Source organism: Canis lupus, chromosome 7 (assembly GCF_011100685.1).
Source record: "Canis lupus familiaris isolate Mischka breed German Shepherd chromosome 7, alternate assembly UU_Cfam_GSD_1.0, whole genome shotgun sequence".
NCBI lineage: Eukaryota > Metazoa > Chordata > Mammalia > Carnivora > Canidae > Canis > Canis lupus.
The window spans coordinates 12,420,468-12,433,192 of record NC_049228.1 but is presented as its reverse complement, the minus strand read 5'-3'; the positions used below and the strand labels follow the sequence as shown (position 1 = coordinate 12,433,192).

The 12,725-nt window shown below is 39.8% G+C and overlaps 1 protein-coding gene across 1 annotated transcript in view; it reads right to left on the bottom strand.

Moving 5' to 3' along the window:
* CENPF (centromere protein F) overlaps positions 1-12,095 on the bottom strand; it is a 61,372-nt gene extending 49,277 nt beyond the window's left edge. The window contains 5 exon segments of the mRNA XM_038542140.1: positions 704-995; positions 3,964-4,058; positions 4,431-4,552; positions 10,273-10,469; positions 11,934-12,095. Coding sequence (XP_038398068.1) covers positions 704-995; positions 3,964-4,058; positions 4,431-4,552; positions 10,273-10,469; positions 11,934-12,095 — 868 coding nt within the window.
* Between the last annotated feature and the right edge of the window lie 630 nt (positions 12,096-12,725).

Sequence of the window (12,725 nt, the reverse complement as noted above, 5' to 3'; positions counted from 1 at the left end):
TATCCTCTGGTAGCTTTACCTCCAGGAAAGATCAAGACAGTGTGAACCTCCTATACTGCCAAAATTAACAATAATTTTTAATTTTTTTTCCTACATACACACAACAGTGGTTCCAATGGCATTGGCAGTGTGACAATTCTCACCAGTGAACATTGATGGTGATTTTCAATATATCATACCACTGGAAATTATCATAGTCTGCAGAGTAGATTCCAAAACACCACCTGGTCCCCTTGGCTGTCAGCTGCAGTGTGGTACCCCGGCCAAGGTTACAGGTTTGTTCCCATATGGACAACCTGGCAGTACAGAGCAAAGATGCTCTGTAGGCACATGCCACACCCCTGGCCAAAGATGTACAGACCACAGGTTTATTCCATGGGCCACAATATTAGCCAGGGGAAAAGTATAAGGAGTGCCAACTATAACTGACCTGTACTCCCTACTTCTAGAAAGAGAAAGCCACTCATCCTACTTTTGAAGGCTTTAGGGCACCAGCTTTTTAGTACAAAAAAAAAAAAAAAAAGTACATCCCTAAACCGTTTCTCTCCCCAAACACTATTTCCTATCACCAGATTGAGATGTTGACCTCTAATGTGTCTAACAAAATACACGAGGATCTCATAGGGCTAAAAACATTTAGGATTACCTCTGAAATTACTTCAGGAAAAATTTAATTTCAATTCAATTTAGCTCAAAAAGTTACCTTGATTCTGGGCTTTTAATTGGTCCAAAAGATGAGAATTGTTCGAATTATCACAGAAACTGCCATTAGCATCTCTTTTCCCTGTTTGCAAAGTTGATCTACTTGGAGTCACCTCTTGTTCCCCAGATAAGTGAGCTGCAGACAAATCTCTTCTCATGGGAGTTTTTAGTGCACTCGATGAAAGCCGACTTGGGGTCTTTTCTTGTTGCCATGAGAACACAGATGAAGAGGCCTGATGCCGTGCAATGTCCCGGTGATTCATTGTGCTTTGGGGAATAGCTTGACTCACTTTCTGTAAAGATAGAAACTCTTTAGAACACGTTACACATCTCAATATTCAAGGCTATTTATTTTCAGACAGAACATAAAGACATAATGCCAAGAAGTTAACACTTCTGCTGTGTGCCAAGAATGAATGTTCAAGTTAAGGGAACCATTAGCTCCCAATATCCAGGGCGAGAACATTCTAATGGTTAGACTTTAGCATTGAAGGGTTAAGCCAATACCATCTGAGTCCCATCTATTAACATGGGTTCAGTTTTTATATTTATTCTGCAGCCCTCATATACTCCATTAAATATAAGTGAGTATTCACCACCATTTTGAATTCTGAAATTTGGTTTTCCTTTGCCTGTCCTTGGTGGCCTCCCCTCATAACTTTGCACATAGAGAATCAAAACTAAATATTAACCTAAAGAACTCTTTCAAGAATCTCACTTTCTACCATACCACTCCCAAAAGATGTCATATAAGGTGTTTTATGTTATATAATACACAGTTGTGGATTTGCTACTGCCTTGAATTCTTTTTTTTTTTTAATTCAAGTATAGTTAACATACAGTATCATATTAGTTTTAGGTGTACAATGATTCAACAATTCTATATATTTCTCAGGGCTCATCAAATAAATCCCCTTTATCTCTTTCTTTTGTTCTTCTCTTTCTCTTTTTTTTTTTAAGATTTTATTTATTTATTTGAGAGAGAGTATGAGTGGGAGGATGGGGGGTGGGGGCAGAGGAAGAGGGAGAAGCTCAGAACCTCTTGCTGAGCAGGGAGCCTGACACAGGACTCGATCCCAGGACCCTAGGATCAAGACCTCAGCCGAAGAAAGGCACTTAACTGAGCCACCCAGGCTTCTCTTTTGTTCTTCTCTCTACCTCCATTCTGGCAAATATCAAGACATGGCTATAGATACTGCATTGAATTTTTTATAGCAAAAGCTATTCTTGCCAAAGGTTTCATGTTCATAGAGATTCAAACTCCTCCAGAAAAAAACAAAAAACAAAAAACAAAAAAAACCTCTAGGAATCAATGTCAAGAGCACCAATGGTGGGATGCCTGGGTGGCTCAGTGGTTGAGCATCTGCCTTCAGCTCAGGGTGTGATCCTGGAGTTCCAGGATCGAGTCCCACATCGGGCTCTCTGCAAGGAGCCTGCTTCTCCCTCTGCCTATGTCTCTGCCTTCTATGCCTCTCATGAATAAATAAATAAAATCCTAAAAAAAAAAAAAAAAGCACCAATGGGCACCAATGACTGAACTGGATCACAAAGCACATGATATTTCTAAGACAAATCAGAGAACAACTGTTTAATTTTTATGCACCATAAGAAGCGATACCTTTGCTACGTATCAGAATCCTGGGGACCTCCAAACAAGGGTTAAAGCATGCAAATAATTTCAAGTGTTAAAGCTGTAACAAGTACTTTGTGATGCTCAGTATTTATTTTTTTTATTTATTTATTTTTTTGGTGATGCTCAGTATTTAAAGTATCTACTTCTATATCCAGCCTTAAACTGTTTGCTGAATTGTCCCATCTCACCCAGTTCTTATGGTTATCAGAAATACATTAAGTGCAAAACTGGGAATTCTTTGTTTCTTTTTCTTCTTTTTCTTTCTTTCTTTTCTGTTCCTTTTTTTTTTTCTAGCAAATAACATCACACAAACAGAAATGGCAAAGGGAAATTCTATAGATATCACATATATTTAGGGTCAGTCCCTAAACTAAAAGCAGGGGTTTTTCTGAAACCCGCATTTTGTTTCTTTTGTTGGTATTAAACAAACATCTTCGCCCAGATCTCTCATTTACCCACACCAAAATGGAGTTTAAAACCCTATCCAGCAACTTATTTAACATAAATGAGGAGATTATCTTGATTGCATTCTCCTCTAAATAAGCATTTCAGGGACACCTGGATGGCTCAGCAGTTAAGCGCCTGCCTTCGGCTCAGGGTGTGATCCTCGAGTCCCAGGATCGAGTCCCACATCAGGCTCCCTGTATGAGGCTTGCTTCTCCCTCTGCCTATGTGCCCCTCTCCCTCTCTCTCATGAATAAATAAATTTAAAAAAATTTTTAAATAAAAAATATAAGCATTTCATATAAATAATGACCCTCAAACCCCATGTACCTGGCGGCAATCAGCACATCCCATAAGGATTGAATGGGAAGCAATCGATGGCCTAAAGCCAGCCAGTGAGTGTCTGCAATGGCCCTGGTCCTACCCTTTCCTTACCATTAGATCTCAATGGGTAAATAATTATATGGCTACAGCTTCTGTAGAATTTGATGAACATCTAGTATCTAAGGATAAACTGATCTCCCCACACTATTTTTTTTACTCCAACTTGTTTTGTTTGTTTTTTTTAAAGATTTTATTTATTAAAAAAAAAAAAAAAAAGATTTTATTTATTTATTCATGATAGTCACACACACGGAGAGAGAGAGAGAGGCAGAGACACAGGCAGAGGGACAAGCAGGCTCCATGCACCGGGAGCCCGACGTGGGATTCGATCCCGGGTCTCCAGGATTGCGCCCTGGGCCAAAGGCAGGTGCTAAACCACTGTGCCACCCAGGGATCCCCCCAACTTGTTTTTAAAACCAAAAAAGTGGGATCCCTGGGTGGCTCAGCAGTTGAGTGCCTGCCTTCGGCCTAGGGCCTGCTTCTGGAGTCTCAGGATCAATTCCCACATCAGGCTCCCTGCATGGAGCCTGCTTCTCACTCTGCCTGTGTCTCTGCCTCTCTCTCTCTGTGTCTCTCATGAATAAATAAATAAAATATTTAAAAATAATTAATTAATTGATTGATTAAAATAAAACCAAAAAAGTAATTATAACTAACGTAATCGGCCAGGAACTTTCTATTCTCAATGTAAGAAAAATGTGTCAAGCTCTCCATGAACCAGATTTCTTCTCCAACCTTGTACTCCTAATACCGAGGGACTTCAACTGCATGCTCTATCATTAGGCCCACAATTAACTTACTGTAGTAGCCTGCAAAGCTTTAACCTCTGCCTCTAATCTTTTTCGTTCTTCAACTTCTTTATTATATTTTTCTTTTAAATCTTCATACTTGGAACCTAAACAAAGATAATGATATACAGTTTTACTTTGGTCACTGATCTCATAAAGGAGTTCACAGATCAACAATCATTACAATAATCTAGGAACGAATATCGTGGTACCCTACGTAAACAGATGCTGGGTTTGGATATTCCAAACCAGAATTATTTTTAAAATACACTACAGGATAAAATGAAAAGTTTAAAGGCTTAATTAACCTGGTAGCTTAACAGATACACAAATGGATATGGAGCCCATTTAATGCCCAAATTAAAAGGGTTCCTTTTTTAATGCCCAAGTTAAAAGTTAAATTCAAAGATGAATTAATTGATTTCTTTGGCCACATTAAAATCCCAGTAAAAGAGCTATGAAGGAAAAAAAATCCTTACCACTATAATATTGACTTGGTGTTAGTGGAGTTGCAAAAATTTTTTGTGGTGTCGTGCATGAATGCAGAGAGACATCTGCAGCCTGTGCGGTTTGTTGGCTTCTTTCAAGTTCAGATTTACACCTGTTAGAAAAAGGACCCAAGAGGACACCAAATCAGAGCAAACGCTACAGAACGCCAGCACCACATGTTCCCTAAGGGTAATAAACTGACAAAAACCCCACCCTCTAAGAATTCTTATCATTTCATCCATCCAACAGATTTTAATAAGAATTCACTTATGTGACAGACCTAAACTCAGTCCCCCCCCTTCAAAGGAACTCACTCTGGTTAGAGAAACAGAAATATAAACCAATAATTACAATGTTATAAAGGTTACAGTGAAGATCTGAAATGACCACACTGTAGTAGAGTTGAGAGGCTGGGGATTTATTCTGAGCAAATTGTATACTCTAAGCCAAAGGGAATATTTAAAGAGAATATTTAAAGACAGGAATATTTAAAACAAACAAATAAACAAAACCCCCAGAACTTCAGAAACATAGAAACTGGGCAGCCCGGGTGGCTCAGCGGTTTAGTGCCGCCTTCAGCCCAGGGCCTGATCCTAGAGACCCGGGATCGAGTCCCACATCGGGCTCCCTGCATGGAGCCTGCTTCTCCCTCTGCCTGTGTCTCTGCCTCTCTCTCTCTCTCTCGGATAAATAAACAAAATCTTAAAAAAAAAAAAAAAAAAAAGGAAAGAAAGAAACCTAGAAACTGGTGTCCCTGAAGCATGGGCTCAAATCACAAAACTGAGTATCACTTGTGATATTAAATAATTACAAAAACATAGGCCTGTCACGCATTTTGACATTTTAAAAACACAGACACAAACATCAAGTTAACATAGTGCATGTAGAGAAGACAGGGCTGGCAACAGTCCCAATGGGATGGTAAAAGTAAGCTATATACTGTATATATGTACAGAATATACATATATGTATATATGTACAGAATATTCCCATACATATATACAGAAAAGCTTTCAGACTCAAACTACCTAAGTTAAGAGGACTCAATTCTCACAAGTCTACAATGTCTCTGATTTTAGCTCAACACAAGAAATGAAACGAACATCTACAAACAGCTAATAATGGGCAGCAGTCTCTTTCTCATGGACGTGTTGCTCAAAACGAGTAAAGACGACGCCTGGGTAGCTCAGTTGGTTAAGCCTCTGCCTTCGGCTCAGGTCATGATCTCAGAGTCCAGGGATCAGGTCCCACACTGGCGAGGGGGGAAGGGGTTCCCTACTCAGCAGGGAGCCTGCTCCTTCCCTCTCCCTCTGCAGCCCCCCCAGCTTATGCTCTCTTCCTCTCTCACTCACTCTCTCATCAATAAAATGTTTAATTTAAAAACAAAACAAGGGCAGCCCGGGTGGCTCAGCGGTTTAGTGCCACCTTCAGCCCAGGGCATGATCCTGGAGTCCCGGGATCGAATCCCACATCAGGCTCCCTGCATGGAGCAGCCTGCTTCTCCCTCTGCCTGTGTCTCTGCCTCTCTCTCTCTCTCTCTCTCTGTGTGTGTGTGTGTGTGTGTGTCTCATGAATAAATAAATAAAATCTTAAAAAAAAAAAATAGTGAAGAAAGTGTCCCAGTGCCCTAGCTCCACTCAGATCCAAATTCAATCTGGGAAGGAAAAAAGCAATGTTTGGGCTGAAAAGAACTGTGCTCTGCAAATCAAAACATCACATTCAATTTTATGGTAGGTAACAGTACTGTACAATAGGAAGGTTCTACTAATATGTAAAAAGTAACAAGAAACAACTGAATTTAATCTTAGTATTTTTTAACTCGATATTTTCAAAATACTATCATTTCAACTTATAGTCAATACTAAAATTATTGAAATAGTTACATTTTTTTGTATAGAACCTTCAGAATTTGGTATGCATTGCATACTTACAGCACATTTCAATTTGTAATAGCCACATTTCAAGCAATTAATAGGCATATGTAGCCAGTAGCTACCATGATGAATAGGTCAGGTCTACAGTCTAGCAAAGGTGTAGTAAGTTTGGTGACTCTAGAGATGAATTTTAAAGAACCTTATAAAATCAGTGTTTCTTTTGCCTCTCAAATCCACATGTCATCCCCCTCTGCCTATTCTTTCATTAGAAAAAAGTTTATTCGTTTTAAACTATACCCTATTTTTTCTATAAATCTTTACTTCTCCTATTTCCTATGAAGAAAAACACAAAGTGCCACCAAAAAAACACTAATTTAAGCTGTTCTCTACTAGGTTTAACTCTGAGATTGTCAATACGCAACCGTTTTTGACCATTTCAAATAGTTCAACCTAATTTGTTGAAGACCTTCCAGAAACCTAATCAGAGCCCACTGATGGAGAAGATAAGTTTCTGCCCTGTACTTGAAGGTTACTGGTGTGAATTTGAATATACTCAATAGTTTCTGTAGTTTATAGTTTTTATGTTCTAGAAAACTGTACTCTTAATAGTTTTTACAGTCTGAGGTTTATACCATTTATAAATATCTATATCTACATCATAGGTAATAAGAATACTTTTAAACTAAGTGTAGTATCCTAATCCCAACTATAACAACCAATAATAATGATGCTAACACTTTCCAAGTTGCTAGGTATCACACACAACTCAGCACTTTATATCTGCAAATGTTGCTACCAAATGTCACTTTGCAATAAAATACAGATATGTATACAAAAGTATGTTTGCCTAAAATGTTAAAAATACAAACAGGGATCCCTGGTTGGTGCAGCGGTTTGGCGCCTGCCTTTGGCCCAGGGCGCGATCCTGGAGACCCGGGATTGAGTCCCACGTCGGGCTCCCTGCGTGGAGCCTGCTTCTCCCTCTGCCTGTGTCTCTGCCTCTCTCTCTCTCTCTCTCTCTCTCTCTCTCTCTGTGTGTGTGACTATCATAAATAAATAAAATTAAAAAAAAAAATTTGTTTAAATTATTAAAACCAGTATCTCTGGGGTGCCTACATGGCTCAGCCGGTTAAGTAACTGAGTCTTGGTTTCCGCTCAGGTCATGACCCCAGAGTCACGGGACCCATGCTTGCATGGGACTCCATACTCAGTAGGGAGTCGGCTTGGGATTCTTTCTTTCTCCCTCCCCTTTTGCCCTTCCCTCAACTTGTGCCCGCCCTCTCTCTCTCTGTCTCAAATAAATAAATAACATCTTTAAAAATAAAAACAATACCAGTATTTCTATAACCAGCAGCCAAAATGTGCTTTCAAAGAAAACTATTCTGGCATTCTGAAAGTAAGTTTCCACTTCCCTAGCTTCTGTTTTCCAAAAACTGCCTATCTTTCATTTATTCATTCGACAAATATGCGAAGGCCTACAACTGGCAGTTGCACGGGTATACCAATAAGACAGACAAGGTCCCTGTTCTCATGGAGTCTAGTATGGCATAAAATAAACAAGACAACAAAAAAAGACTCGATGAGATAGAAGTTATTTTTCATTCTAACATGCAACTTATAGATAGCCACCTTCCCCCATGGATAGGAAACAAAATTAGGAAAAGTTTTATGTGTACCTAAATTATCTTCACAGGAAGATAAGAGTACTTTTAAAATGTCTTAACTTTGAAAAATATGTTTGATAGGTAGAATTAAGATTATTGGAGCTAGGGACGCCTGCGTGGCTCAGAGGTTGAGCATCTGCCTTTGGCTCAGGGTGTGATCCTGGGGTTCCAGGATAGAGTCCCACACCCGGCTCCCTGAAGGGAGCCTGCTTCGCCCTCTGCCTGTGTCTCTGCCTCTCTTTCTCTGTCTCTCATGAATAAATAAAATCTTAAAAAAAAAAAAAAAAAAAAAAAAAAGAGGGAAACCTGAGTGGTGCAGCGGTTTAGCGCCTGCCTTTGGCCCAGGGCGTGATCCTAGAGACCCGGGATCGAATCCCACGTCGGGCTCCCGGTGCATGGAGCCTGCTTCTCCCTCTGCCTGTGCCTCTGCCTCTCTCTCTCTCTCTCTGTGTGACTATCATAAATAAATAAAAATTTAAAAAAAAAAAAAAAAAAGATGACTAGAGTTATGTTAAGAAAAAAAATTTCTTGGTTTCAAGATACTTATTAATTACAAAGGGAAAAATAGTAACTTCACAATGGAGAAACCCAGACAACACCTTAACCAGGCCATCAAGGTAAAAGTCATATTAGGTCATGTACCCTCTGATAGGAGACACTGAGAAAGGCACAGCACTACTACTGTGTATTCTCACCCAAAATTTATAACCTCAATCTGTCTCAGTGGTTCTCAATCCACGATGATTCTACACTCCCAAAAAACATTTGGCAATGCCTAGAGACATTTTTGATTATCAAAACTTGCAACTGGGGTAGTTGCCACTGGCATGTAGTGGGGTAGAGGCCAGAAATGTTGGGTAAGTATCCTACAACGACAGGACGGCCTTCTACAACAAACAACCATCTAGTCTAAAATGTGAACTGTGCCACTTTGAAAAACCCTGATCTAATCATTAAAAAAAAAAACAAAAAAAAAACAGCAGACGAACTGAAATTGAGGACTATTCTACACAAGAGTGACTAGTACTCTTCAACAATTTCAAGGACACAAGAAACAAGAAACTGTCACAGCTTAGAAAGAGACTAAGAAAATAACCAAATGTACTGTGGAATCCTGGATCAGATCCTGGAATGGAGAAAGCACATGACCAGAAAAACTGGTGAAATTCTAATAAGGTCCATAGTTTAGTTCATAGTATTGAATCAGTGTTTATTTCTGGTTTGGTCATTGCACTTCCGTTATATAAAATGTTAACAACTCTCTCTGTTAATCTAAAGTTATTTCAAAAAAATTTTTTTTTTAATTTCTGGGTATAGATTAGTAGAATCCACATGGGCAATCTGCTATAGTCCACTTTGCTTTCCGCCTGTATTTACTCCTCATTATTTTGACCAAACTCCACTATTAGAACAAGAAGATACCATCTATAAGCTAGCAATTTTGCTCCCACTAGATTTATTTTGACTAATGTCTCAAGTTGTTTGGGGATTTTTTTTTAATGGAAAAGAAGTCATAAACACTGTTTTTTATTGCTTAAACTGGCAAATTGGTTATGTAATGCTAAAGATGTGGATCTCATAGGAACCTCTTCTTAAATATGCTTCCTTCCTTCTCCAGCTTAGACTCCACAGCACACAGTTTTAACCACCCTTTCCCCAGCATCCTCAATTATTCCACCGTCTTCCATCCCATTACCCTGGACAAAAACAACCCTAGTCAATCCTCCTGTTCACATGCTCACCATTTATATTCCAGATGCTAAAAAGGAAAAATGGGAGGGGGAAAAAAAAAAAAAAAAAAAAAAAGGCATACAACTCTGTAGATGGGTCCCAGTATAAATTATAAATTCCTGGTCTCCAACCTCAACTGGGCCCTCAGTGCTCCTAGGTACTTTTGAAATTCCCTAGTTCTCTTCCAATGGAAGGAAACCTAAGTCATCAGTATTAGCCATGCTCAGCTCCCCTCCATCTTCTAGTAACCACTGTTGAGAGATTTGGTATTATTTACCATTACATCATCCAGTAACAAATACAACATCTGCCCCACGAAGCAGCTTAATGAATACATCTTGAATGAATTAATAAGTGAGTAAGCCATTTAATGAACTGACGAAGTACTGAGCCATGCAATGATAAGACTGAAGCACAGAAGAATTAATTTTCCTCAAGTCACTGTCTATTTCACTGGGAAAATGACTGCAACGTTTAATAACATCATTAAAGGAAAAGACAAAAGCATCCAATGCACACATATAAAGGACATTCATAGAAATACCATTCAAAAAAAAAATTACCTTTTCAGTTCCTGTTCCAGTTTTTCTATTTGTTTTTTGCTGGAGTTCAGTTGCCCTTCTTGGAAATTCACCTGTGACTCCTTGACTTGAAGTTCATGGGACATTTTCTGCTTGGTCTTCTCCAGATTCTCACATATTTCCATCAAGCTTTGGTTCTCCCTTTTTAGGTTTGCACCCTCCGTTTTCTCATTCTCAACCTAATGGAGATCATGCAGAAAGAAGGAGGTCTCTTACTTCATGAATTTACCACAAATTGTAAATCTGAGTGTTAACACTGATGACTAATTACTGAGATGTGGTTGCTGTGATCCACATGTCAATGCTTCATGAACACAGAATTTTTTTTTTTATTTGAGAGAGAGAGAGAGAGAGAGAGAGAGAGAGAGCAGGACCACAGGGTGGAAGGGCAGAAGGAGAGGGAGAGAAAGTCCAAGTGGACTCCATGGTGAGCTTGGAACCTGACCTGGGCTCGATCTCATAACTCGAGGTTACAACCTGAGCCAAACCCAAGAGTCAGATGCTTAACCGACTGCATCATCCAGGTGCCCCCAGGCACACAGCAATTTTACATGATCTCACTCTGAAGCTGGTATATAGAAAAGTTCTACGAAGTCATGGATTACATGGTCTTTGGTCAGGGCTATACATACCCTTCCTGGAAAAGGAGGCTTTAATGTCCTTTCAAGTACAACAAAGTCAAAAATAAACCCTCTCAATCTCCCTTAGCAGTTCATTTTAAAGTCTCACTACTGGGACACCTAGATGACTCAGTCGGTAAGCAACTGACTTTGGCTCAGGTCATGATCTCAGGGTCCTAGGACAGAGCCCCAGGTTGGGCTCCCTGCTCAGCAGGGAGTTTGCTTGTCCCTCTGCTCCTCCCCCACTCATGCTCTTTCTCCCTCCTCTCTCAAATAAATAAAATCTTAAAGAAAGTCTGGCCGTTGAAGCCAATTATTGTAAAATTCTCCCACTAGCAAAGCCATGTTAAAAGCAGTGACTGTACCACTACCTTGTTGGCTAATGCAGAAGGAAGGAAGAAGCACTGTTTTAGTTTTTCATTTCCTAGCCCAGAAGAGAAGAAGTCTGGGAATACCAAGGTGAAAAGCCCACCCTCAGAGAGCAATATCCATTTGGACTGCAAAGTGCCCTAATACTGGCTCCAAGCCAGAGAATTCTGGCCATGTTGGTACAGAATATAAAAGTAATTTCCAATGTGTGGTCCCAAACAGAATTAAAATAGAAGTCAGGAGGGGCGCCTGGGTGGCTCAGTCAGTTAAGTGTCTGCCTTCAGCTCAGGTCATGATCCTAGGGTCCTGGAATCGAGTCTCACATTGGGCTCAGCAGAAAGCCTGCTTCTCCTTCTCCCTCTGCCATTCCTCCTGCTTCTGCTCCCTGGCTCTATCTCTCTGTCAAATAAATTAATTAAAAATTTTAAAAACAAAAAATAAAAAAATAAAATGGAAAAAATAAAAATAAATAAATAATAAATAAATAAAATGGAACTCAGCAACCCTCAATATTAGCAGATAAGCAGAAATGAGGGGCAAAGGAGCAGATAACCACCTGAAGATAGCATAATCATTTTTCTCAAAATTTCAGACCAAGATCAATTCATCCAAATACTGAATGAACAGTTTTAAATGGCAGCGTTTCAGCGATACCTTCTGTTTCTGCTTCTGCAGGGCAGCCTCCAGAGTTTCCAGCTGGAACTGCCTTTGTTGCCTTTCTTTCTTCAGTTTGTCCAGCTGGCCTTCCAGCTCCTGAATTTTCTGAAGAGCTCTCGTAGGCAGGCCCTCTTTCCATTCTTCCAAAGCCCAGCTCATCTTGCTCTCCTTCTTTACTATTCACACATTTATAAATCAACTGGAAGGAATAAGCAGACTGTCAGTCTTACTATGGTAAAAAGAGACCTAAACGTTGAAGAGACTAAGGAGTCTCCAAGGAGTTTCAAAGCCTCACATTTCGAAAGATAAGGAAGCACACCATCTTGCTTCTCTACTCCCTGAAAGGTGACTACCAATACTCTGGTTGTGAGGTACACAAGATGAGTGGCTTCCCGGGCTCTCAGTTTTTCCTATTTCTCAGGTTTGACTTCTTGGCTACTTGCTTTCTACAGCTCACTCTGTTTTCATTATACAAAACATGAGCACCTTGCTCTGAGGTTTCAGGCGAAAAGTAGATCCTATAAACAAACAAAACCCAAGATAAGTCATTTTGCAAATGCTCTTTTCATCTTCACATCATTACCACTTTGTCCCTCCTTCTCTGTGAAGCCTCCCTGGTGAGATCCCTAACCTGGCTGTAACTCCTGGTCATAGTCTGTAATGGCACAGACTCTCTCCTTTCAAGCAGTTCTCATGTGTTGAATTAATGCATGGATGAACAAAGATCGAACGCCAGATTAGTGCTAAAATCATTGCAAAATGCAGTAAAGCCATGCTCCAGATAGACCT